Source organism: Molossus molossus, unplaced genomic scaffold, assembly GCF_014108415.1.
Source record: "Molossus molossus isolate mMolMol1 unplaced genomic scaffold, mMolMol1.p scaffold_m16_p_13, whole genome shotgun sequence".
Classification (NCBI taxonomy): domain Eukaryota; kingdom Metazoa; phylum Chordata; class Mammalia; order Chiroptera; family Molossidae; genus Molossus; species Molossus molossus.
The window spans coordinates 45,632,992-45,657,982 of NW_023425348.1; the positions used below are offsets into that span (position 1 = coordinate 45,632,992).

At 45.3% G+C, this 24,991-nt stretch overlaps 2 protein-coding genes across 5 annotated transcripts in view; one reads left to right on the forward strand and one right to left on the reverse strand.

Moving 5' to 3' along the window:
- FAM168A (family with sequence similarity 168 member A) overlaps window positions 1-24,983 on the forward strand; it is a 173,055-nt gene extending 148,072 nt beyond the window's left edge. For 2 of the 4 annotated variants that reach the window (XM_036258311.1, XM_036258312.1), the window contains exons 3-10: window positions 1,493-1,573; window positions 5,163-5,189; window positions 9,800-9,811; window positions 10,695-10,820; window positions 17,675-17,817; window positions 19,310-19,484; window positions 20,433-20,563; window positions 21,203-24,983. In XM_036258311.1, coding sequence (XP_036114204.1) covers window positions 1,493-1,573; window positions 5,163-5,189; window positions 9,800-9,811; window positions 10,695-10,820; window positions 17,675-17,817; window positions 19,310-19,484; window positions 20,433-20,545 — 677 coding nt within the window. In that variant the 3' untranslated portion in view covers window positions 20,546-20,563; window positions 21,203-24,983. The remainder of the gene's footprint in view (window positions 1-1,492; window positions 1,574-5,162; window positions 5,190-9,799; window positions 9,812-10,694; window positions 10,821-17,674; window positions 17,818-19,309; window positions 19,485-20,432; window positions 20,564-21,202) is intronic. The other 2 variants (XM_036258314.1, XM_036258313.1) reach the window with 2 other exon arrangements.
- The window catches only part of RELT (RELT TNF receptor), a 38,305-nt gene continuing 24,134 nt past the window's right edge, over window positions 10,821-24,991 (reverse strand). Inside the window, exons 13-15 of the transcript XR_004959225.1 lie at window positions 14,239-14,409; window positions 12,408-12,479; window positions 10,821-10,876 (exon numbers count right to left, since the gene is read on the reverse strand). The gene's annotated coding sequence lies outside the window, so the exon portion shown is untranslated. The remainder of the gene's footprint in view (window positions 10,877-12,407; window positions 12,480-14,238; window positions 14,410-24,991) is intronic.

Sequence of the window (24,991 nt, forward strand, 5' to 3'; positions counted from 1 at the left end):
TGTAGTTAATGCCACTGAATTGTACACTTAAAATGGTTAAAATCACTGATTTTGTTATATATATTTTGCCACAATAAAAGTTTTCAAAAACAAAACAAAACACCTATGTAAACTATACAGTGCTGGGCTGGATCTGGAGTATATGGGTTCTCTAGAGCCATTTGTGAGAATCTCTTCCCAGCTATTCATTCAGTGATGTTGGTAGCTTGAAACTGACCAAAGTGCCCTGGCCGGTTTGGCTCAGCAGTTAGAGCGTCAGCCTGCAGTCCAGAGAGACCTGGGTGCGGTTCCCGCTAAGGGCACGTACCTTGGTTGCAGTTTGTCCCTGGCCCTGGGCCCTGGTTGGGTCGTGCGGGTGGCAGCCACTCGATGTGTCCCTTTCATGTCGATGTTTCTCTCTCTCTCTCTCTCCTACTCTATCTGAACAAAAAAAGTGGAAAAATGTCCTTGGGTGAGGATAAAAAAAAAGAAAGAAAGAAATTGGCCAAAGTGGGAATATTTACACAATGGAATTTAGCAAATGCTACAAAATAGTCCCCTCAAGTCTAGTTGTCAAGTATTTACCAGTGCACCACTGAATATATGTATATAAAAATACACAGAGCCCTGGCCTGTTTGGTTCAGCGGTTAGAGCGTCGGCCTGCGGTCCAGAGAGACCCGGTTTCGGTTCCCGCTAGGGGCGTGTACCTCGGTTGCAGCTTGTCCCCGGCCCTGGTCGGTTGTGCGGGTGGCAGCCACTCGATGTGTTCCTTTCACGTCGATGTTTCTCTCTCTCTCTCTGTTCCTCTCTCCCTCCCACTCTACTGGAACAAAAAATTGAAAAATGTCCTCGAGTGAGGATAAAAAAAAAAAAAAATACACAGAGCCCTGGCTGGTTTGGCTCAACGGTTAGAGTGTCAGCATGTGGACCAAAGGGCTGCAGGTTTGATTCCTGGTCAATGGCATGTACCTGGGTTGCAGGTTCCATCCTGGCCTTGGTCAGTGTCGTGCAGGAGGCAACCAATCAATGTATTTCTCTCATATCGATGCCCCCCCCCTTTTTCTCTCCCTCCCTCCCTGCACTCTATCTAAAAAAGAAAAATCAATGAAAAAATATCCTCAAATGAGGATTACCCCCCCCCCCCCCAATTACATAGAAAAATATCTGGAACATAGGTGCCAAATTGTTTTTACCTCTAGGGAGAAGAATGTTGCAGCAGGTATGTAAAAGTAAACTATACTTTATCATATACATTTCTATACGGTTTTAGTATTTTTACAGTGAGCATATATTTCTTGTACTGGTTTTTTAAAAATGGACAGGAAAATCTGCATATGTTGGGATTGTGGTATTGGTGGCTTTTCTCTTGAGAGAGTAAACGTTAGTCACATATATTGTCTGAAATGGCCCATGAAGAGATTGAAACCCAAGCCTAGGACCTGGATTCTGTTTCCTCAGAAATTTGCTCTTCTTCTTGCCCAACTAAGTGGAGCTTTTCTTATCTCTTCATAGGTTATCCCACAGCCTACCCGGCCGCAGCCCCTGCCTACAATCCTAGCCTGTATCCCACCAATAGCCCCAGTTATGCTCCAGGTAAGGAGAAAGTGGAGATAGTAGTGGTCAGTGGGGTGGAAGGTGGGATCTATTTGGAGAAACAAACCTACCTGCTGGCCTTTCCCTGTTCTTAATTGCTCTGGGCTCAACTTGTCTAAGTGTGATTTTCCTGGGAGTTCCCTCTGGGAACTGGGGCAGTTCAGCCTTAGGGTGGCGGCAGGAGTAGAAGCTCCTCCATATTGGAATGTCTGAGACATGCATTCTCCTCACAGAACCTTTCTGCTCTCTCATACAATGTCCAAATCCATTCTTTGCTCAGTTGTCTCTAAGGGTATCATTGAGAAACATATACACACACACACACACACACACACACACACTCTTATACTCTCATACACACTAACACACACTCATGCTCTCACACTCTCTCCCACACACACACACAAACACTCTCACATCACTCTCTCTCAGAGTTTCCACACACACACTCTCACACTCTCTCACACATACATACGCACACTGTCACACTTTCACACTTTCTCCCCCACCCACACTCGCTCACATAGTTTCCACACACACACACTCTCACTCATACACACACTCACACACATATCACACTCTCAGTCTCACACACACTCATACTTTCTCACACTCACTCTCTTTTCCACACATACTCATACACACTAACATTCACACAACTCTCACATACACATACATACTCTAACACACACACACTTTCTCTCACATGCCACACACACACGCACACTTGACTTTCTGGGTATGGATTTGGAAGAGAGTGAGAGACTTGCCATCAGAGGATAAAGAGCTGGTTTTCAAGCCGAGGCAAAGAACTTCTCTTTCAAAAATAATAAAGACCCAACACTCCTTCTATAGATGTAAAAATAGGTTTGGAAATGTTGAAAAAGTTTGTTCTAATTTGGGCTAAGAGCTGTGCAGAGATCTCCTCACTGATCTTAGTACCCATGCTCAAGGGGCAGGAGAAGGAGTATGGGTTCTGCAGTTAGTCCTGGGTTTGAATCCTGATAACTCACTAGTTGTGAGGCCTTGGACAAGTTACCTCATGTCACTGAGAAATGTGCTACCTACCTCAGGTTTTATGTAAGTTCCTCTTCATTTACTCAGCAAAAATTTATTTGTTGAATGCCTTCTACACTGGGATATAAAAAAAGAAAGGGTGCTGGTCTTTGCCTCAGTAGTTGACAGTCCATTTGGAAGCTGGCATATAAACAAATTCATAGCTGTGCATGTGTGATGAGTATTGTAGAAGGAATACATATAAGAGGAGAGGAAGCAGAGGCAGGAACAACAGTCTGCCTGAGATGAAAAGTGTAGGGAAGGTTTCACAGAGGGTCTAGCAATTGAGACTTGAGGGAGAAGGAGGAGGAGGTGTGTAACATTTGGAGGCCCACCTGAGGGTGGAGGACGTGAATTTGTCAAGACTATTCCCCAGCCCTGGGATATTTTCTCATGATGTTCAGAACTTCTGGTAAGAGATTGTGGAATTATTTTAGGATTAGTTTGGCAAGAAAGTAGAGGATGGGGAATAAATAGCTAATATTTGTCAAATGGTTACTGTGTGTTAGGGACTATTTTAAGCTCTTTGTGGATATTAACTTGTTTCATATTACAACAAACCTTTGAGGTCAGTACTGTTGTTACTTCCATTTTCCAACCAGGAAAACAAAAACTTTAGAAGTTAGGGATCCTGCCACCACACATGCATGAGCTCTTCACCAGGACATTATACTTGGAGCTGGCCAGAGAGAAATTGAGGAATTAGACAAGAGCAACCAGACCAGAGAGAGAAGGGAGATCAGACAGGTGGGGGCTGCGACTGGGGGCGGGGGGGTAGAAATTGGAAAGCTCCTGAAATGTATAAAGTACTGATTAAGCTTTAATTTTAAAACAAAGTATCAGCCCTCATCAAACTTGATTTTCCTCAATTTTGTATTTTGGAAAATCAACAGATTTCTAAGCTGTGACTAAACCAACCCAAACTATTTTCTCATAAACCCACAAAATCCATTAGAGAGAGTGGGACTAGCTCATTGTGTTAGAAAGCTTCAAGCTGGGAGTTGGGTTCTAGTACATGCACCCCTGATGTGTTTTATGTATGGGAGACTGACATCAGCATTCACCAGGTCTCCTGACTGCAGTAGGAGAGCTCCTGCTATAGAGGAACTGACTCAAGGACAGAGAGGACAGTGTAGGTTACTTCAGTTTCCTGCCAGAGCCAGCCACTTTTGATGCCGAGAGTTGCCTGCGGGGTAGAAACCTACAAAGGAGCCAGGCTCTCGGGTTTATTTCTCTCAGCTTCTTCAAGGAAACCAGGAAGTTGCTTCAGAAAGAGCTATTTTTAGCAGCTCTGAGTACCCTAATATGTCATCTGTCCAGGATGCAGGGAAACATTTCAGTGGTTCTGAAGGCAATGTAGGTACTTGGAGCTTTTCCCCAAACTCTTAATGACTTCATGGATCTTATTTAAGAACTATTTGCCCCCCTACCAAGAGGCAGGAGCCAACTGAGATTTATTTTTAGAATCTGGAGACCAAAGGATGTGTCAATGGTTATCTGACTTGAAAATGAAAGGAAAGGCCCCGCTAGTGTGGCTCAGTGGATTGAGCGTTGTCCAATGGACTGAGAGGTCCTGGTTCGATTCCCAGTCAGGGTACATGCCCAGGTTGTGGGCTTGATCCCCAGTTGGGGGCGTACAGGAGGTAGTTTATGAATGTATCTCTCTCACATGGATATTTCTATCTCTCTCTCCCTTTCTCTCTCTCAAAAAAAGAAAAGAAAGGATAAGTAGTATAACTAATATAGATAAGAATGAAATACTGTCTCACAAGAAATCTGTTTATAAATCATTTTCATCTATTATCTCACTTGATTTCATAGCAGCCTGGTAAAGTGAAAATGTATTATTCCCTTTTGACATATGATGATCCTAAGGAAAAGCAGAGAAAAGGGTTTGTGTTTTCTGAACACCTGCTGTCTTCCAGGCTTTGTGAGGCATGTCACAAATGTTCATTTTGTCCAGTTTTGCTCAGCGAGTTAAATAACTTGTCCAAAGTTGCTCAGTTAAAAAGCAGTGTAGCTGGGATTCAAACCCAACCCGTCTGAGCCCAGAACCTGTGCTCCTTCTACTGCACCACATTTTCCCAGAGACCTCAGGGAATGAGTGCCTTTGCATTGGTCTTAGCTCTCTGGGGCTTTATAGAGAGCTCTTGAGGCCAAAATAATGATTTTGTCCCTGAACCTTCATGTCCACTAGCACATAAAGTCTCTGTCATGTGTGAAGTCCCTCTGTGCTTGGGAGAATTGAAATTTATTCTTAGCATGGACAATCAAAGAGCAGACCTCGGGCTTGTTCACATCCAGGCAGCTTCTGGGTCAGCTGTCTGGAAGATGCCATGGCATCCAAGGAGGTGCCCCTCAATGACTGGGCTCTTCTGGATGGCAAGTCTGTCACTCCCCTCTGCATTCTCTGTTTCTTGTGTAGCTTGGGGTAGACTGCTAACTTGAGTCAAAGTCTGTTTTTGTAACTGCAATGTGTACTACTTTGCACAAATTCTTAGTGGTAATTTCAACTAACGTTTCTATCCAACAGAGTTTCAGTTCCTGCATTCAGCTTATGGTAGGAAAGCTATTTTTCCTCATATGTATTATGGCCTATGAATGTGTTATCTCGTAACAACGGTAGATCCCCTCTCCTTTCCTCCCCAAATCCCATCCCCTAGGCTTGGGCTCCCCCAGGTGGCTCAGCAGCAGTTCCTAAAGCATGCAGGAACATGTCTGATGGTGCAAAATCATGGGTTGGAGACACACATGAACCATCCCCTAGGGCAGCAGTGAAGGATCATGGCACTAAAAGGCATATCTCCCCTTCCTCACCTCCGGAGTCCCATTTGACCTAGATCAGAAACCTTCACCCTAACCTGGATGCTGAATTCAAACAAGTGAAACAAAAATTATTGGGCTGGTATAGCTCCTCTCTTGGCTTTGTAGCAGCCCCTTGAAGGAGTGACTACCTGGATTATGCCTATAAGAACAAAAACAAAAAAACAAAAAAACCAAACTAGTCTGCCCCTGGATCAGATTCTTCATTTCCATCGGCAGTCTGACATGTTTGAAGAACTGGTTGACTTCAGATACAGTCTGTTTCCTTAGCCCAGATCTTGAGCTCTGGATATTTTCAGGGCATTTTCCTGGATGGAGAGAGGTGAGGGTCAAGTGTGCCAAAACGAGTGAGGAACCAGAGCTGGGTTCTCTGGGCAGTGTGGACTCCAGGCCCAAGGCACCACAGGAACTTCTGGGCACCTGTGAGGGTCCCAGCAGTGTAACTGACTAGGTCCTTTTTGTCATAGACAGGAAGGGACCATGGGAGGGACTTGCCACTTTCACCACCCTCACCTGGGCTGCTCAGAACAGTGTTTTCGTAAAATCTCTGCACATCTTCTCAATTTTTACCCTTGAATTATTTGGATGCTGAATATTGAATTTGTGTGTGGCGCATCTTTCAGGAGATGAGCTGTGAAAATTTTTCTTTGCCGCTGCTGTGGGCTGTGTGATCTTGGGCAATTTGCTAATGTCTCCAGGCCATAGATAATGTGTTTTATTCCAGATGATCTCTGAGGTCCCTTTAAATGCTAACAGCTTGTCCTCTTAAAATTTTATTATTTCAATTTTGCTGGTTACAGACTTGTTTCTCCTGTCCTTTATGGGGAGTCATTTGTTGTTTGCCTCAGGATGTATGAACTTGGACAGAAGACTCAATGAAAAGTGAGAGAAGCTCTCATGCTTCCTCATCCCTCCAGTTATAGCATCCACAGTTCTGTGCCAGGCCCTAAGCTGGCCCTTTGAAGACAGAAAGACCAGTAAGACACAGAGGGTCCCTGTTCTCAAGGAGCTCATAGTTTAGTGGGAGAGACAGAGAAGGCAACTTCTAAGAATGACAGGGACTGGGATAGTGAACCATATGGGATCTATAAGGGCGCTGTAGTCAAGGGGAGGGAAAAGAAAAGACTTCGTAGTAGAGATAGATGAGTCTTCAGCTCACAATTGATGAATTAATAAATGTTTACCAGGTAGCATTTGGGGGAAAACTGAATCAGGAAGAGTGAGCATTGTCAGCAAAAATACAGAGATGTGACATTTCTTGGCATATTCTGGGAATGGCAGTTTGTGTGGTGGTACAAGGTTGGAGAGTGAGAATAACAAAGTCTAGAGAGATTATAGGACTAGATTACAGGCGGCCTTAAATGCCACACAAGGATTTCTGCCTTCAGTCTATAGGCAGTGGACAACCGTGGAATGTTTTTGTTTTGTTTTTTTATCCTCACCCGAGGACATTTTTCCATTTTTTGTTCAGATAGAGCAGGAGGGAGAGAGAGGAAGAGAGAGAGAGAGAAACATCGATGTGAAGGGACACATCTAGTGGCTGCCACCCGCACAACCCAACCAGGGCCGGGGACAAACTGCAACCAAGGTACATGCCCTTAGCGGGAACCAAACCCAGGTCTCTCAGGACCGCAAGCCAACGCTCTAACTGCTGAGCCAAACCGGCCAGGGCCCGTGGAATGTTTTTAAGAAAGGTTTTGTGATTAGGTTTAGGTCTTAGAAATAGCATTCTGAGTGCGGCTTGGAGATTACAGTTGGCAGGTTTAAAAACAAACAGAACAGCGAGGAAGCAGTTGCAGTAGTTCAGGTGAGAGATGATGAGAGCTTCAATTAGAGCTGTCCATGACTGTGAAATGGAAGAGTAGACAGATACCAGGATTAGAAACTGTAAGACTGGGTGACATTTTATTTTATTTTTAAAAAGTTCATTTATAGAGAGAGAGGAAGGGAGAGGGAGAGAAAGGAAAAAATCAATGTGAGAGCAAAGCATAGATTGGCTGCCTCCTGCACACCCTCTGCTGGGGATCAAGCCTGCATCTTGGATGTGTACTCCAACCGAAATTCTAACCGTCAACCTTTTGGTGCATGGGACAATGCCTAACTAACTGAGCCATACCGGCCAGGGCTGTATCACTTTATTTTTGATCCTCACATTAATACAATGAAGTCATCAGGGAGTCATCATTACTGCCATTTTATGAGACAACAAAACTGAAGTTTAGAAGGTTGTGACTTGCCCAAGGTCTCACAGTTAATAAGTGGCACAGCCCAGGCTTGAATTCAGATTTCCTAACTTACTACATTGTTCAGGATGATGGTCCCTTGCTGCCTCTCCTCCTTGTAAGTGTGCTTAACAGACTGTTCAAGTGTCGGAGGGCGCGAGGGCCCCGTATCCAGGGAAGTGAACAACCCAGCACCTGGATGTGGGCAGCATGCTGTGACTGGGCCATGGCCCTTCACTGCCAAGGGTGTCTCTTTCTCTCTCTCTCTCTCTCTCTCTCTCTCTCTCTCTCTCTCTCCTTTTAAAATTGAGGAATAACACATATACTACAGTAGATACAGTCCACAATCTCAAATGTACAGCTCAATAATATTTGACATATGTATACACTTGTATTTAACTACTACCCAGTTCAAAATATAGAAACATCTCTAGCAGTTGGTGCCTTTCATGGCACCCAAGAGTAAACTTGCCTGTCAAAGCAACCTCCTCTGTTACCATGCCTCTGAAAGATTCATTTGGATTGTCTTCATCCCACAACTGAGCTCTGAATCACTACCACCAACGGAATGGGTTACTTCAGAATTGTACGAGGAGGAAGATCATATGGTACAACTAACTAATGAGGAAGTCAAGTTGATAGCTGATATCCTTTTTTTGTTTTTAGTCTTCCTATTTACCCAGTTATTTAAATTATTAAGTATTTAAAAATATAAAGAAATATAGAAAATACTAATATTTGTTTTCTTTATAATGAAACTGGAAGAAGATATTCACTTCTTCAGGGACATGTATAGTTTAGTTCACTTGGAAAAGATACAATCAAAGGCACAGTCACACTTGCTTCTTTTCTGGTTAATCTGGAACATTATTTACTGTGTATAATGCTGTCTTGTTCACTCTCTGGTTGGCGTGTGGCTGTGTTGCATCCCCAGCTAGACCATAAGTACCTTGTGTGTGGTGACCATGACCCACGTGTGTTCCTCTCCACCGTGGCGCTCCCCTCAGTGCTGAGTGCAGTAGGCCTCAGTCACTCTTTGGTTAATTTTGATTTATTTACTTTGTCACACAGTCCTTCAGGCTAATGTCAAACTTTGGCTTATGAAAAAATTATGGTCAAGTATTCACCAGCTGGGGAAACAGCTGGACCAGAACTGGACCTCCAAATTCTCCAAATTCTCTGCAGCCAAATTCAGGCCTCCTGCAAGTCCCTGTGGGGTCTTGAGGGCATGGATTTGCTCTGACTTCTCAGAGCTACATGTTTCACTTTTTAGTTTTGAGTGGGCAAGGCTATCCAGCCACATGGAGTGGCAGGTTCTAAATTTGGAGACATCTTGATAAGATTTTTCAACACTAATTGGATCCTTTATTAATCCCCAACCCCAACTCACCCCCATCCTGGAAAAAGAAATCCAAGATAATTGTTTAAAACTGACTGCCCTCATCCTGCATTGTCTGCAGAGTCATGTCTTGATGTACAGCAGAGGTCCTGGACTCTGCATGGAATTCTGCTGGGTCTCCATTACTTCTGTCAGAATTCTCCTTTTAGTGTCACTTCCCTGCCCATGATTTTCTTCTCATTTCTCAGCATCCACTATGTATATATTGTGGGCCATTAATGCAAGCTCAGGGTCAGCCCATAACAGTTACATTTCTAGCCGTGGATCAGCAAAAACAACAGTCCTTGACTTCGTTTTCTGGGCCCTATACCTTCATGACTGAAGGAACTAGATGCATTACCTATTACTCGGACAGGCAGGGGTTATGGGATCCTTCTGGAGGTGGACTATCCTTATCTTGGTGAAATTGAGTTTATAGGCACACTTTCTTCTCATAATATCCTGTCTTACCTTAGCCCCTTGTTAAAATGTTTCAAGTATATGGGACTGTTGCCAATGCAGCACCCCTCCTTCTAATATACGCTAATACTAAAACACCAGTTATCCATGACTTCCAAGACCTTATTTGAATAGAAAAGATACCTTAAAATCATTCTTTTTACTCTTAGTAGCAATTTGTGTCAAGAATGTTTCTCCACTAGTGTTTGAAAGTATATCAAGGGAAATATCTAAAATGTTAGGCATTTCCCCCCTTTGAAACCCTATTTCCTCTCTCCTTCCCCACAGGATACCATGAAGGTAAGTTTTTTTTGTTTGTTTGTTTTTGTTTTTTGAGTTATTCCCACTTCTAGAACATATGAAGCATCCTTCAAATTTTTCAAGCTGAGCTTTGAGTCAGCCTGGGAAGTCTCTGTAGATTTCTTTCAAACTGGGCCTCATCTCTATTTCACACCTACCTCAGGTTTGACATTTACTTTCTTAATGGCGAAAAAATCTATAATTCATAACGTGATCTCAGAGTAAGGGAGGCACCAGTAGCACCTCAGCAGGAGGTATAAAGGTGTGTAAGCGGTTTGTCTGTCTGGCCCCAGCTGGGTATACAGGAGGAATTAGTAGGGAGTGCCCTGGCCAATGCGGGCTCTCTAAGCTGCCAAAGCTTAGTCCCTTTAGAAGAGATGGCAGTCCAGCAAGGTTCGTGTCATGTGGTAATTATTTTGGGATCTCTCTTTGAACACAACTGATTAAATACACCCCTAGATGAGATTTCAGGCATAAAACAGGAATACTCAGTTAATCTGGCCCAATACATAGTCAAAGGCTCCAAGTTGCCATACATTCATAAGAAAGTGGCTAAGAAATAGTCCAGAGCCTTCGGCCAGAGTGCCACACAGGAGGAGGCAGTACTCACAGGCATCTTCATGGTTTTAGTAGTGGGTAGAAAATTCTGACTCTCTTTATTTAGTATAAGCTCAGATTTCCTATGTTTCAAATAATTTGGAAGCTCACTTCAGCACTCCTTTCAACCACCCACCCAACTCAGAAAGGCTGAACTGTCCTGTGTGTCTGAACAGGGCCCCTTGAGTTATGTTTCCGTCCAGCCCAAGACCCTTACATTGTGTCTGTGATTGGTGGTGCCCACTTCTTATTTCTGCCTAATGCCATTCTTATGTCTTCCCTTAAGCAACTCTGCTGATGAAACAGGCCTGGCCACAGAACTCGTCTTCCTGTGGCACTGAAGGCACCTTCCACCTCCCAGTGGACACCGGGACCGAGAACCGAACTTACCAAGCATCCTCTGCGGCTTTCAGTAAATACAGCCTGTCTCCTCCTTTCCTGTTCCCCTTGGTTGGGACTGATTTGTCTCTTAGGAAGAGAGGAAGGGAAACTTTAAAAAGTGACATTTATAAGATACTATTTTAGGAGGTTCTCTTACCCATGCAAAAAAATTGGCTCTCCTCACACAGGAAAGGTCATCCTCTTAGATTAGGTAACCAGCTTTGGGGAAACACAAAGCAGTGAGGGAGGGAAAAAAAAGAAGTGCTCATCTGGCCAACAAGTTTGATGAGGGAAGGACTGTTACCACATTTCAAGGGAAAGGACAGAGGGGACATTTGAACACCTGCCTGTGGACCTTTAGATAGAGAGGGCTTCTCCAGCTAGCACAGGGTTTTTTCAACCTTGGCACTATGGACATCTGAATCAGACCATTCTTATGGGCGTGTCCTGTGCATTATAGGATGCTGGGCAGCATCCCTGGCCTCTTCCCACTAGATGTCAGTAGTGAACCCTTCTTATGGCAATCAAAAATGACTCCAAACGTTGCTCAATATCCCCTGGGAGGCCACATTGTCCCGTATGAGAAATACTGCCCTCGTGGAAGCTGCACTGTGGAAGCAAAGTATGTACATGGAGTCTTCAGGGAGGAAAGAAACCATCTGGCCAGTCAGATTGGTCACACTCATCTTGAGGCTCAATGAGGTGACTGTTTTTTTGTACCTTCACATCTGATTTTTAACACAAAATGGCTCCCCTGGGTAAAGTGAGGACCAAAGTTTAGAAATTACTGAGTGGCATTTTGACTCTATAAGTGAAAACATTATACCTTGTTGGTACTGTCCAAAAGAGGAGTGGTTGGCTTTGGATGTGGTGAGTGCCTATCTCTAAAATTGTTCCAGTAGGAGGCTGGACAAGCACTGGGTGGGAAGTGGCAGACTAGGCCCCACAGTTTGTGATTCAGTGGATTATTAATCTATTAAGTAAGTAGATCAGGGGAATACATGGTATGTTTTTTTTCTTTAAAATACCCAGTGTTATTTCTTCTTAGTTATCATTGCTCCTAGATGGCAATATTAACTTATGTTCATATATAACATAACTCTCACCTTTTGGAGACTGTGCTTTTATAATCACCCTCTCATTTAATCTACACTGTAGTCCTATTATTTGGGTGGATTTTTATTGCAGTTTGAAAGCTGAGGCTCAGCAAGGTAACACACCTGTTGCCATCCAACTAGTAAGCAGCAGAACTAGAAAAAGGTATCACCCAGGTTAAGTTGCTATTACTGTCTTTTTCTTTTTTTCTTTTTATCCTTACCCGGTATATGTTTATTGATTTGAGAGAGAGAGAGAGAAACAGGAACATCATTCAATTCCCTCCTGCATGCACCCTGACCAGGGATTGAACCTGCAACCTAGATGTGTGCCCTGACCGGGAATTGAACCTGCAACCTTTTGGTGTATGGGATGATGCTCCAACCAACTGAGCCACCTGGGCAGGGCACTATTACTGTCTTTTTTCATGACAGTAATTGTATTCTTTAAGAGAGGGATGGCAGCAGTAGGAAGTTTTTCCAGATACCCATAGCATTATATATGTAAATGGGCATATACTTACATATTCTCTCTTATATCTACACATATGGATATAGATGCTTATAGACACATCTGTAGTGCAGCAGAAAGAGGCCTGGAGTGGAAGACCAAAAGTATTAGATTCTAGACTTGGTTGTGTGTAACCTTGGACAATTCATTACCATGCTTTGGACCTTGGTTTTTCCAACTGAAAAACAAGGGGGCTAGACTAGATCTTCAAGTTTCTCTCTAGCTATTAGACTAGTGACTCTTTCACACTTGGTATTCTCCACTCCAGCAGGAATGTCCTCCCTAGCTGTTCTGACCAGTAGTTGGCCAACGAGCCATTGCTCACACACCTCTAGGTATGGGGTACTTATCCCCTCCAGACAACCTTTTCCACAGTAAGAAAGTCTGAGTATTAGAAGACCTTGCCATCTATGTGAAATCTTTCTGCAGACCCACTGAAATCCCCAATAGCTTTATCCTACTGCTCTCTCACAGGCTGTCACGGTCCCCTCTCTTTTAAGCAAATAATGTATGAACCTGTGTAATTTTTAAATAGAGGTGGGATTGACTGACCCTCCCACACCCATCAGGGTTCCTCCCAGCACACAGATTTTGTGGCTTCTAATGCCACAGCAAATTCAGGGCACTTTGACAAATTCAGTTCAATTTCACCAACACTTGCTAAGCCTGTTTGTAATTAGGTCTCCCTCCTACTTATTCAGCACTCTCTTGTTCAGCTATCAACAAGGAGACTTGAGGGTCAAGGCAAGAATCAGACATAGAGCTCTGTCCAGACATATAAATCTAATGGTCAATAAACCAATTAGTCTAAAAGGCATCCTTGATGTGACAATCAATGCCTTTGAAGGTGTAGCGGCTCTACAACTCAAAAAGATATGACAGTGCAAAAGGATTGAAGAGAGAGCGGAAAAGGTTTTTACCTTTCTAGTATACACACTCTCTTTATTATCCTATTTGATGGAGCCTAAAATTATGGTTAGGAACCTGAGAGAAAGAACAGGGCATCATAAAGTCTCTTTTAAGGCAAAGCTGGGACTTCTAGTGTCAGATTCCTTTTTTTTCTTCACGATATTGCCTTTAGTGAAATGATGACACAAAGGCTAATATCCAAATGCCCAAGATTGGCTTATAGAGACCTATAACTCAGAAAGGAGTCCTGCCCAGAGCTTGGGCCCAGCTCTGCACTGATTTGCTGTGCAATGGGGAATTCTCTGCCCCCCTGGGTTCTAGGTTCTTTATCTGAAACAGAGAGCATTAAATTCAAGTCTGTAATGTCCATAAGGCATAGCATTCCAAAGACCTAACTCTTTGAGCTTCAGACTTAGGTAGAACTCCTTTAAGGAGAGTCAGGCCTCCCTTGAGTGAGTTGAGTCTTAAGTTCATTTGAGCAAAATGCATGAGGGTTTGATTTTTGTTTATATGCATCAAGCCCGACAGCTTCTTTTACTTAGATGCATAAAGTAATGACCCTGAATTTTGTGATGCTCAAGGTAACCCAGGCTACAGCCCAAGAGGTTTTCCAGTGAGCGTCAAGGGCATGAACAGGGTCTACCAGTCAATTGTGGAAAGTCCTCTGCACTGATTTCTTCATGAAAGTTTCATTGAAATACTCAAGACACTTGAATGTCAGTACTAGAAAGGTCTCTCTGATACTATCTAATCCAAATGAGGATATTTCTTGAGAAAAGAATTGACCTGACTCCCAGACGGGGCCCAGGGCAGTTTCTGCAGCCTCCTGACACAAATAGTGGTAACCTGGAGAGCCACTGTAGTTAGAGGGAGGAGCACCAAGTTCTGGGTCCTTGTGAGGAGTTGCTTACTCTCAACATGTTTCATTATCTCACCTGTGAGACATTTGTGTTGGTCCTAATGGTCTCTGAGATCTCATCTAGCTCTGCACTTCTGCTTCTCCCTCTTGGACTGTCTGGACAAGCAATCAGGGTCTTCTGCAGCAGCATCACTTTGGCTGCCAGGGGTGTTTTGGCTGCTGATTTGTATTCTGAGTATGTGTGTATCTTCATTTCATAACATGAAAAAAGGGAAACATCCTCAGACAAGGTTATTCTTAGATGTGGAAACCAAATTCTACTGCAGTCTCTTGGAACCTTTTAGTTTTCCTCAGAGGGATGATCTCAACACTTTGTAAGGTGGCTGTCCTTATGGCATAGGGGGAGACATGCAAGCTTCCCCAGGGGATCAAAATTCCAGAGCACATTCTTAGGGAGCATAAGGAGAGTCACCAGGATTGTTGGCTTGTTAACTTTAAAGACTCATGAAATGATTGCACTTTAGACTGTAAAACTTAAGAATATTAGAATCCTGGAGTCTATGTTTCAAGTTGGATCACACCATGGAAGTCATAGTTTAACCTCCTATCTACTGTAGTCTTTCAGACCAGTCTCTGCTTGTACACCCCCAGGACAGGAAGCTCACTATATCTCTATAGACTGAGAGAGAAGGAATAGTAGCTAATTTTTATGAGGTGCTTTTAATGTATTGGGCACTATTCTAAGGGCTTTGCACTTATTAATGTATTGATCACAGTAACCCCATGAATAGGTGCCATTATTATACCCTCACCCCATTTTACACATGAGGAGACTGATATATTCTATAGCTATTAAGTAGCAGGGCTAGGGTCTGAACCTAGGCAGTCAGTCTGGCTCTCGACTACTCATAACCACTACTCTGCTGGAAAGCTTTCAGAGACAGGCATCTTAGGATTCAAGGGTGTCCTGCCCTCCTGTAAAAGAGAGAGGCTCTGAACTCTGGCAGGACTCCCCCATACCTTATTTTATAGTTTTAAATGATGAGTCAGCAAGATAATAAATGTTTCAGGCTTTTCAGGCCATATGAACTCTGTTATAACTCCCACTGTAACAGGAAAGCAGCCATAGTCAGTATGTACATGAACAGGCATGGCTGTGTTACCGTTAAACTTTATTTACCAAAACAGGCTACAGTTACCAAAAACTGCAGTTTGCTTGGTTTAAATGTAAATAGTATGAATAAAAGGTTCTATGGTAAAATAAATTTGGGAATAGTCTCCTGCATATCCCTATCTTCAAGATTCATAGTTCATCTTGTCATTTTAAAATTTCTCAGGGTCATGGAATAAAAAAAAAACTAACAACCTATTTATCTCTATTTACATTGCTACTACGTTCTTCCTTTCTTTCTTTTTTGCAAAACAATGCTTAAGATCCCTTGGAATCCTAGTCCCTTGTGTACTCTTGGGATGTGTCCAACCCCCTTTGTTTTATAGATACGTAAACTGTTTCTCCAAGGTGAAGTCCCCTCAGATGGCTCCTTCTAGAGGACTGCAAACCTAAACTCCGTTTCCCCCACTGCATCTGCTCCTACTATGAACACATCTCATGATTAGCTCCATCACCTAGAAATGTGGAGGAATCTGCTATAACTTTTCCCTCAGCTGATTTGCACCACCCCTTCTAGTTAGTTTCTAGTTCTTATCAGTGCTCCCTTCTCTTTAATATATTCTTTCTACTCCATCTTCATTGTTACTTATTTCCCAAGTGTATTTGACCACAAAATTGGTTTCTCATGGAACAAACTAGGTCTCCAGGTGGAAAGATAAATGACATGATTCTGGGGAGAAGATAAGACACATTTTATAGTGCCTTTGTGGTGACTAAACAGCAGCTCCCATATCCTACCAACTCATCAGGGACATAGGGGCACCAAGCCAGAGCTGTGGTGTGGACTAAGATTTGTGATGATATGGCACTGTCCCTTCAACTCGGAAAGGAGAAGTTCCTATAAAGACTTGCTTTTTCTGAGCCTCAGGACCTTGTATAGATCTTTGAGTTCCGTACATTCATTTCTTGATTCTTGTTCCCAAGTGATGTTTCAAGTTCTTTCTGTGAACACAGAATCTGAATCTGTTTTCCAGAAGAGTCAAAGGCAGCACAGTTTGTTTGAATGACCGATTGTGAGTTTCTCGGGGTATGACTTCTCTGCCTCCCCCCAGCTTTTGTTTACCCTGCTGAGTGACGCACATGGCCTGGGTTTCAAATTGATGTTACCCTCTGTGATCCCTGACTTCAGGCCCTCAGGCAGAGGTGGCCCTGTCCCACACCCCAGGAGGAGAGGAAACACCAGCTCTGTGGAACAAAGTTTTTAGTATCTCGCCCTGGCCAGTTTGGCTCAGCGGTTAGAGCGTCGGCCCGCAGTCCGGAGAGACCCGGGTTCGGTTCCCGCTGGGGGCACGTACCTCGGTTGCAGTTTGTCCCCGGCCCTGGTTGGGTCGTGTGGGTGGCAACCACTCAATGTGTCCCTTTCACGTCGATGTTTCTCTCTCTCTATCTCCCCCTCTCACTCTATCTGAACAAAATATCAAAAAATGTCCACGGGTGAGGATAAAAAAAAAAAAAAGTTTTTAGTATCTCTGAAGATAAGGATCCCTGAATGGTGTTTTGTATGGCGTTTTCACTTTAAAACTTGGCAGGGAGGAAGGAGAAGATGGTGAACGAAGAGAGATGCAAGGGGAAGAAGAAATGGAGAGTAAGGAGGAAAGCAAGAAAGACAGAAACAACATTAGAAGATACCCTGGGTGCTTAGTGAGGAGACAGAAAAGCAGGAAGATAGTGCAATAAAGAGCGAGCAGGTTGAGGGTTTCCCATCTGTGTGCACCTGCCTCTCACGGCATGTAGCTCAGAATCCTAGACTGTCTGAGCTGGAAGGGTCCCTTAAGAGATCATCTGGCTCCATCAGTTACTTTATAGATGAGAGCCTTGAGACCTAGAGAAATAAAAAGTGCCAGAATCAGTCCTGGCCGGTTTGGCTCAGCAGTGAGAGCATCAGCCCGTGGACTGAAGGGTCATGGGTTTGATTCCTGGTCTAGGGCAAGTATCTGGGTTGTAGGTTCAATCCCTGGCCCCAGTCGGGGTCATGAGGGAGGCAACTAGTTGATGTGTCTCTCTTACATCAGTGTTTCTCTCTCCCTGCCTCCCTCCCTCCCTGCCTCCCTCCCTCCCTCTCTATCTAAAAATCAATGGAAAAATATCCTCGGGTGAGGATTAAAAGAAAGAAAAAAAAAAAAAAGCCAGAATCACACATGCAGCCCTGTGCACCAGGACTGAGGGAGCTGCCTTTGGGACCAGAGCTCTCTGGGTAGAGCCCTGCTCTCTCTGTTCTCACCTGTGTTTCCAGCCTGGAGTCAGCCCATTCTTGTCTGGGGAGTCATGACTGGAATTTGCTACTTTCCAGCGATGCTGTTCTGCCAACTAACTGGAAGTCTCTCTTATTGCCTTGGTACAGGATATACTGCGGGGACACCATACAAGGTCCCACCAACCCAGAGTAATACTGCTCCACCCCCCTACTCCCCATCACCTAACCCCTATCAGACGGCCATGTATCCAATCAGAAGTGCCTACCCTCAGCAGAATCTATATGCCCAGGTAGGTGCACGTGGAAGCCTGGGTCCACCTCTTCTGCAGGTAAAGGAGCCACCAGCCTGGGTGGGTGGGTACAGGTAAGAAAGAATAGAAAGGAGAGCTCATGGCTCTGGGCAGCTGTCACTGTTGTGTCACTGAAGCAGTATCCCTCGAGTCTATATATTCCCTCACTCTACCTTAGCCCCTGGGGGTGGGGGGATCACACAAAGTCACTTAGATAATGGAGCCAGAATGCAAGAGGGGCAAGGGGCAAGGGCCCATGTAGTTGAACTGCTTTTTTTATATAAGTGAGGAATCTGAGACCCAGAGAGGGGAGTAACTTGTCCAAGGTCACCCAAGGAGTTACTGGGTGAGTCAAGATGAGACCCCTTATGTCTAGGGCATCTCTCCGTACCTCCCACATCCACCCTTCCTTGATAAAATCTGTGAGCTTGAGTGAGGATGAGATAAGTGCCCAGGCTCTGCCACCAGTTCCCTGTATGACCTTAGGCAAATTTCTCTCTCCATGCCTTAGTCCCCATCTACTCCTTCAGCTACAGAGTATGTGCGCTCTGAGGGGATGGCTGTGCGACAGTGACTGTATGAGGCTTTAACATACTCATGGCACATTTTTCTGGAGTGACAATTCTACATGTGGTTTAAGTAGTAAGGAGAACACTTTTTAAATTAAAAAAGCAGCTGTCGTAGAGTAGAATGCAAAACTCTTCAAAAAAAACGGTAGGCTTGAGAAAAATTTCTCTTGTTTATGGTAGGCTGCTTTGCGTTCTGCTTTCAGACCTCTGGGGTTACAGACTACATTCTGAAGCTCTTATTATTTAGTAGAAACATTTGAGAAGCTTTGGATTAAAATGATCCAGGAGCCCCTGTCTACTCCCCACAAGGGTCACCAGGCCTGTGGGCTGTGGCAGCAGGTGATCCAGGCACTGGGGGAAGTCACCTCAGACCACTGTCTTCGTCCCCAACCTTTTTCCTGAAGGGAAATAGGTGGTAAGAGACATCTAGGGAAATGCTCCGCATCTATGACATTCTTCCAGCGTGTGAAATGGCAGCATCTGCCCCAGTGTGACACTCCCAACTCGTCATCCTCGTGTGTGCACAGTGCTCTGGTGTTCGCCAGCTGTGCCCATGTCCTCTTCATTCATTGTAGGTAGCTTATAGAGCAATGAAATATAAGCATTCTAAAATGCTAATGTCACTGTTAAGGAATTAGAGCTGTTACCTCATTAGATCATCCTAGCAGCCCTAGGATCAAGACAGCACAGGGTGGGAGCCTTACTTTTCAGACCAGAAGCGAAATCCAGCACAGAATTGTCCACAGTCGTGTAGTAAGAAGTAGAGCCCCAACTGGAGCCCATACCCTGTATCCCTGGACAGTGTTCCTCTGACCCCATTCCTTAGGGTCGGGGAAGAATAGACTCCCCACCCCCTCTCCTCCTTTCCACATCCCATCCCACCTCTTTAAAAGCCTATGTGACCTCAGCCTCTTCCCCACCAGGGAGCCTACTATACACAGCCGGTGTATGCTGCCCAGCCCCATGTCATCCACCACACCACGGTCGTCCAGCCCAACAGCATTCCCTCCGCCATCTACCCGGCACCTGTAGCTGCTCCCAGGACCAACGGCGTGGCCATGGGTATGGTGGCCGGCACTACCATGGCAATGTCAGCAGGTGAGGGCCATCTTTGTGTCAATATCCCTTCATGTCCCCCTCCTCCAGAATTTGTGACAGAGTGGAACACACAGTAGGAGAAATCCAGTACTGGGAGTTCTGGGAACCTAGAAGGACCCTCTGAATCTGTCTGCAGGAGAGCATACTGAGCTAGACCTTCACAGGTGAACAGCTGCTAACCAGAGAAATAAAAGAGGAAAGGGCAGTCCAGGCAGAAAGAACATGAGTATGGCATGTTCACAGAATGGAAATGGTCCAAGGCACTTAGAAAATAAGGGTGTGAAGTTGGAAGGGTGGCTGGAGCAGATGCCAGAGGAAGAGCAGGTTTAGGGAAGCCTGGATGAGTTGATATTCCAAAGAACATAAGACAAGAGGACTATGAATGATTTTTAGAATTCCAGCTTCTAAAGAATCAGCTGGGTTACCTTCTGAGGGAAGAGAGTACAAGGGGTTGAGTGGGTGGAGGTATGAGTTTGGGATTTTATTCTGCCTCTAATGTAAGAGGTTGTTGAGGCTCTCATTCCCCATAATATATCAGGGAGCTTTTGAATGCTGCTTGGTGTCAGCCTTGTTCAGGTCCTAGGGACCAGTTACCAATAGATCAGACCAGAGCCCTAACCTTAGGAACAACTAGGTTAGTGGGGAGCACACCACATAAATCAAGTTACCTCTCAGTAAGATGTTTCAGCAATGAGAGGAGCATACAAAGAAGAGTGAAAGGAGGCCACTGGAGAAGAGTGGTTGGCTCTGTCCTGGAGCATCAGAAAAGCTTTCCCTAAGGAGATGAAACCTGGCAAGGTGGGGAAGGGCGGGTGACGGTTCATGAGCTGGCAGAAAGGTGGGGCCCAGGTAGGGAGCAGCTGTGTGAAAGACCATGGCTTCATCCTCTTCATCCCAGCACCTCGGGGTGGCCTCATCAGCTTTGCTCTTCTCTCTCTGGGTTCTCAGGTACCCTGCTGACTGCACCCCAGCACACCGCGATTGGGGCACACCCTGTCTCCATGCCAACATACAGGGCCCAAGGGACCCCCGCGTACAGCTATGTGCCGCCGCACTGGTAAAGCCTGCAGCCCATCCAAGTGAGTGGGGCCCAGGGTGGGAGAGGGCGGAGGGTGACTAAACACTGAAACTGTTTCAGAATCCCTGGCTTGGTCTGAAGCACAGGTGTCAACGAGGCAGGAGACCATTACCATTTGCTTTCATGCTTAAGTTTAGTAATATCACTCGTAATAATAGCTGTCACTTTACATATATTCTAGGTACTTTACATGTTATCTCATGATCTTTACAGTAGCTCTGTGAAATCAAGATCATCCGCTCTGTTGCACAGATAAATACATTAGTTCAGCATCACTTACCCAGTAGAAGTGAAGCCAGGACTTGCACTCCAGTACTCTAGTACTGAATTCTATGCTCTCTACTGTATGGTCTTCACACTTCCTTTAACTGTGGGTACCATTCTTAACCTCAGTCAGATAGATGTTGGCTCTGACTGGGGCCAGGCCCCACCACCCACTTCCCCACTGCCCTTGGCAGCTCCTGAGGCATTGCCAGTGAACCACAGGGGCTCGGGGTGTCAGCTCCCCTCCTACCACATCCTCCAGGGGCTCTTGGCCATTCCACTAGGAAAGCACAGAGGGCTCCCTAGGTGAGGGGAGGGGCTCCACTGGCTTCCTGAAGCATCACTGTCACTAATGGCTTTCCCCTTCCTCCCCCAGATCTGGAGTCACACATTGTATGCAACTACTCAAGTCTTACACAGGTGCTGGAGCAGTTCCCTAGTAGCACCACCTCTATTTGCAAGAAGAGACAACGGAAGTGCAAGGGTCACTTTATGCATCTTTAGCGGTTTTGATTTTTATTTTTGGTTTATGTAAAAGCTGCTTTTTCTAACCTCCTGCCTCTCCCCACTATCCTCCTCTTAGCTACTGCCCTTCCAGCTCTACCCACTCTCCTACTTGACCAGGCACTTCCTCTCTGCTCTTCTTTCCTTCCCCAAGCATCCATTTCCCGGGGATCCCAGTCTAGTGGCAGGTAGAGAGTGGGGTTTATTGCAGTGGTTCAGCTGAAGGCATGATTTCTTTTGAAGAGTGTAACAGATGTAGCCCTTGGGTCCAGGGTGGGAACTCAGAGCTGTTGAGAAGGCTACATCTTTGGGGGATTGTTTCCTTTTTTATTTTTCTCAAGCAAGATTAGGTTAAGACATTACCGTATCCTGACACAAATGAAATGTCTTCTGAGAACCATCGCAACAGACCAAGAACAAAATCCCTTGATTAGGTAGGAGTGTTCATAGCAGCTTAATACCCCAGGTGAGATCCTGGGAAAACCAGATTCTTTCTTTGGGAGAACTTGGGGGTCAGGGGAGCACTGTGGGAGGGGAGACGGAGATGTGCTTGCCTGTTGGCTTTGGTTTGTAAGGTCTCTGGCCAGATGACCTGGACCCTCTGATTTGCACAGTAATGTGAACTGGCCTGGCACTTCCTCTGAAGGTGACTTTGACTTCAGACCTGCCAAGCAGCTGCAGGGTGGTAGGATCCCAGCCTCCCAAAGCCTTGGAAGGCCATGTGCCCTGTGTAATCAAGACCTTGGCCTCTGAGCCCTCATGGACCCACTCTGATGAGGAGCCACCCCCTGATTAGAGTGGGAACCTATGGCATTTCTCTCCTTTCCTTCTGCCCTTCCCAGTGCCAGGGCTCACCCATCTGTCCATGGGGCTGGCAGGCAGGCCAGGCTTTTGGTTACCTTTTGCCACTTATGGCCAAAGTGAAGGAGCCACATTCCAGATGGGTGCTGGCAGCTCTGAAGGTCAAAATAGTGAAGGAAAAGCAATAGCAATAAACATTTCATAGACTCATGGACCTGAAGGGACCTTAGCAATCATCTCATCCATTCCCCTATTTGACAGATGAGGGAGCTGAGGCCTGGAGAAGAAGAAAGGACTTCCCTAGATCTTGCAGTAAATTAGCATTAAATGCAGCCTTCCTACCTAGGGGCATGTTGCCCACAAAAATTTACCTAGGGATGGATTGGCTTGGTTTTGTAAAAATTAAGTCAGCAGTGCCCACATCTGGTGAGCTCTGGAACAGTGTCTGGGTTTTTGTTTCTGTTCTTTTCCTCCATGGACTCCAAAGGTAGGGGAAAGACTGGGCAGAGGTTACATGGGGGCAGATGGCAGGAACAGAAATTACAAATGAAGAAATAGCATTTGGAAATTCTGTGAAGACATCTGGAACTTTTGGCCTATACCTGACTCCACCCCTAGGAGAACGAGCAGGTGGGCTGTCTGAAAAGGAGAGTCCGTGCTTTTAGGATAGTAGTCCCTTCTCCTAAGAGGAAAGAGGAGGTTGAGGATGAGGCCCAGGAGACATGGGATCTCCTGGGGCAAGAGGGGGTCTCCCTGGGTCAGGAGGCCCCACTAGTGTCAGCCAGGAGCGTGGTTGTCCAGCACTGCCCCCCTGCACCTAGCATTTGGTTGGGTCAGCAGCCCCTGGTGGGGGCAGGGACATTTTACTGTACAAAGTGGGATTCTTGATAACATTTGGGTTTTTTAAATAACTTTTTCAATTTAAATTCATGTAAACTTGGACATATCCCTACCCCTACCTCCCATGATTCCCTAAAGGAGGAAAAAACCAGGAACCCTTGGGCCAGAAGGACCTCAGAGGCTGTCTGGCCATTCCTTGGAGGGCAGAGCCCATCAGCATCCTCAGCCCATAGCCAGGATTTGGGGGCCCACCTTCTTGACCTTCCAGGGACCTGAAGGACAGTAAGGAGAAACCCAGCTGTTCTAAATGGTCTGTTCTGGAGTGCTGAAGAAGTTTCATTTTAAAACAACAAAGTTTCCCAGTGTTAATCCATTTTTTTGCAAATACCTCCACCTACTCTCTGGTTTTATAAGGATGGGTGAAGGTTGTTTTAGATTATGTCATACATATTTGGAAAATGCCAAAACAATAATAGGAAACCTTTACATTTGCCAGGTGCTTCATAGATTTCAGAGCACTTCACAGCCTCTAATTTACTGGCTCTGAGACAGAGACAGGGTCAGTTATTATACCCACTTGACAAACGAAACTGGGTCTAGAAGGAAAGGGAACTTGCCCAAAGTGAGCAGCATGCTGGTATTCTGAAGGCTTCCTGAACCCTACTGCGTCCAGATGGGCTGGAGTAGAACCATAGAGAGAAATGGGAAAAGAGGAGACTTAGGAATGACCTTGTTACTTTTGTTCTTTCAATACCCATAAGTAAAAACTAACATCTAGTACCTTGTAGTTCACAAAGCAATTTCACATTCATCCTCTGATTTCACCTATGAAATAGATTATTCCTCCCATTTGACTTATGAGGAAACTGAAACTTGGAAAAACAAAGTGACTTGCTCATAAGTGGCAGAGCCACATGAGTCTGTCTGCTGTTCTTTCCCTCCAGTCTGACACCATACATAGGCTTGCAGACTGAAGCATCTGTGCTCTGCACCCTGTCTTAGCCCTAGTATGTAAGCAAGATCAAAGACAGGCCCCAAGACAAACTAGGCAAGAAAGGCTATGGTCTGGAGGAGCCCAGGCCCAGCACCTCTTTTACTGTATGAGCGTTGGAGCCCCAGTTCAGCTGGCCTAACTCTTGCTTTGATGGAGATCCACAAGCCTGGCCAGGCTTAGAGTCATTGCAGAGATTGAGCCAGGAGAACAGGGGCAGCAGTGTGCTTTTGGTAGGCTCACAGGTGTCTTTCAGGAGGTACCATGGCATCATCCAAAGATACTGGATGGGCCAGTAGTGAGCTGGACAGAGGTCAGAGCTGGGAGGGCCCTGTCATTGTAGGAAGGCCAGCAAGCCAGAGAGGACAGGGTGTGCCAACATGACAGGGAGCTGTAGTGCTGGCACCGTGTATAAACCCCTCTCCACCGCCTCCACCAGCTCCATAGCTTGGCCAGCATTAGTGGTATGTAGGTGGTCCTAGTCACCAGCCAACCCTCTTCACTACCCACCCCACTTCTGTTTGACTCTCTCTCATTAGCCTGGGGGCCTAGGAAGCTGGAGTGCCCCCAAGTGGTGAGAGCCTGAAACAATCTGCCACACTTTGAAACTAAAAAAAATGTCTTCCCCATGAGACAGGACTGTTGCTGCTGCTCCTCTCTCTTTCTCTCCCCTTCCCTGAGTATTGAACAAGGACACACACCTGTCCAGAGTGTTTTCATGTACAAAGTACTTTGATATTAATTGCCAAAATACCCATTTTAAAACTAAGTCTCAGAAGGCTTAAGAGACTTGCCAAAGGTCACAGCTCATAAAAGAAAGAGCCAACATTTGACTCTTCATATCCTCTGCTTTTTTTGTTGGCACCTGCTGGGTCTGAATGGCAGGCATGAGGAAGGGATGGGCTGCCTGTCTACCCCATGGGTGTGGGGACTTACTGCTTATCCCAACTCTTACCTCTGGCCACCCCCAAATTGTTCCAAGTTTATGGTATCTCGCTTTTAGAGGTCTGGGTGGGGGGTGCTTCTTTG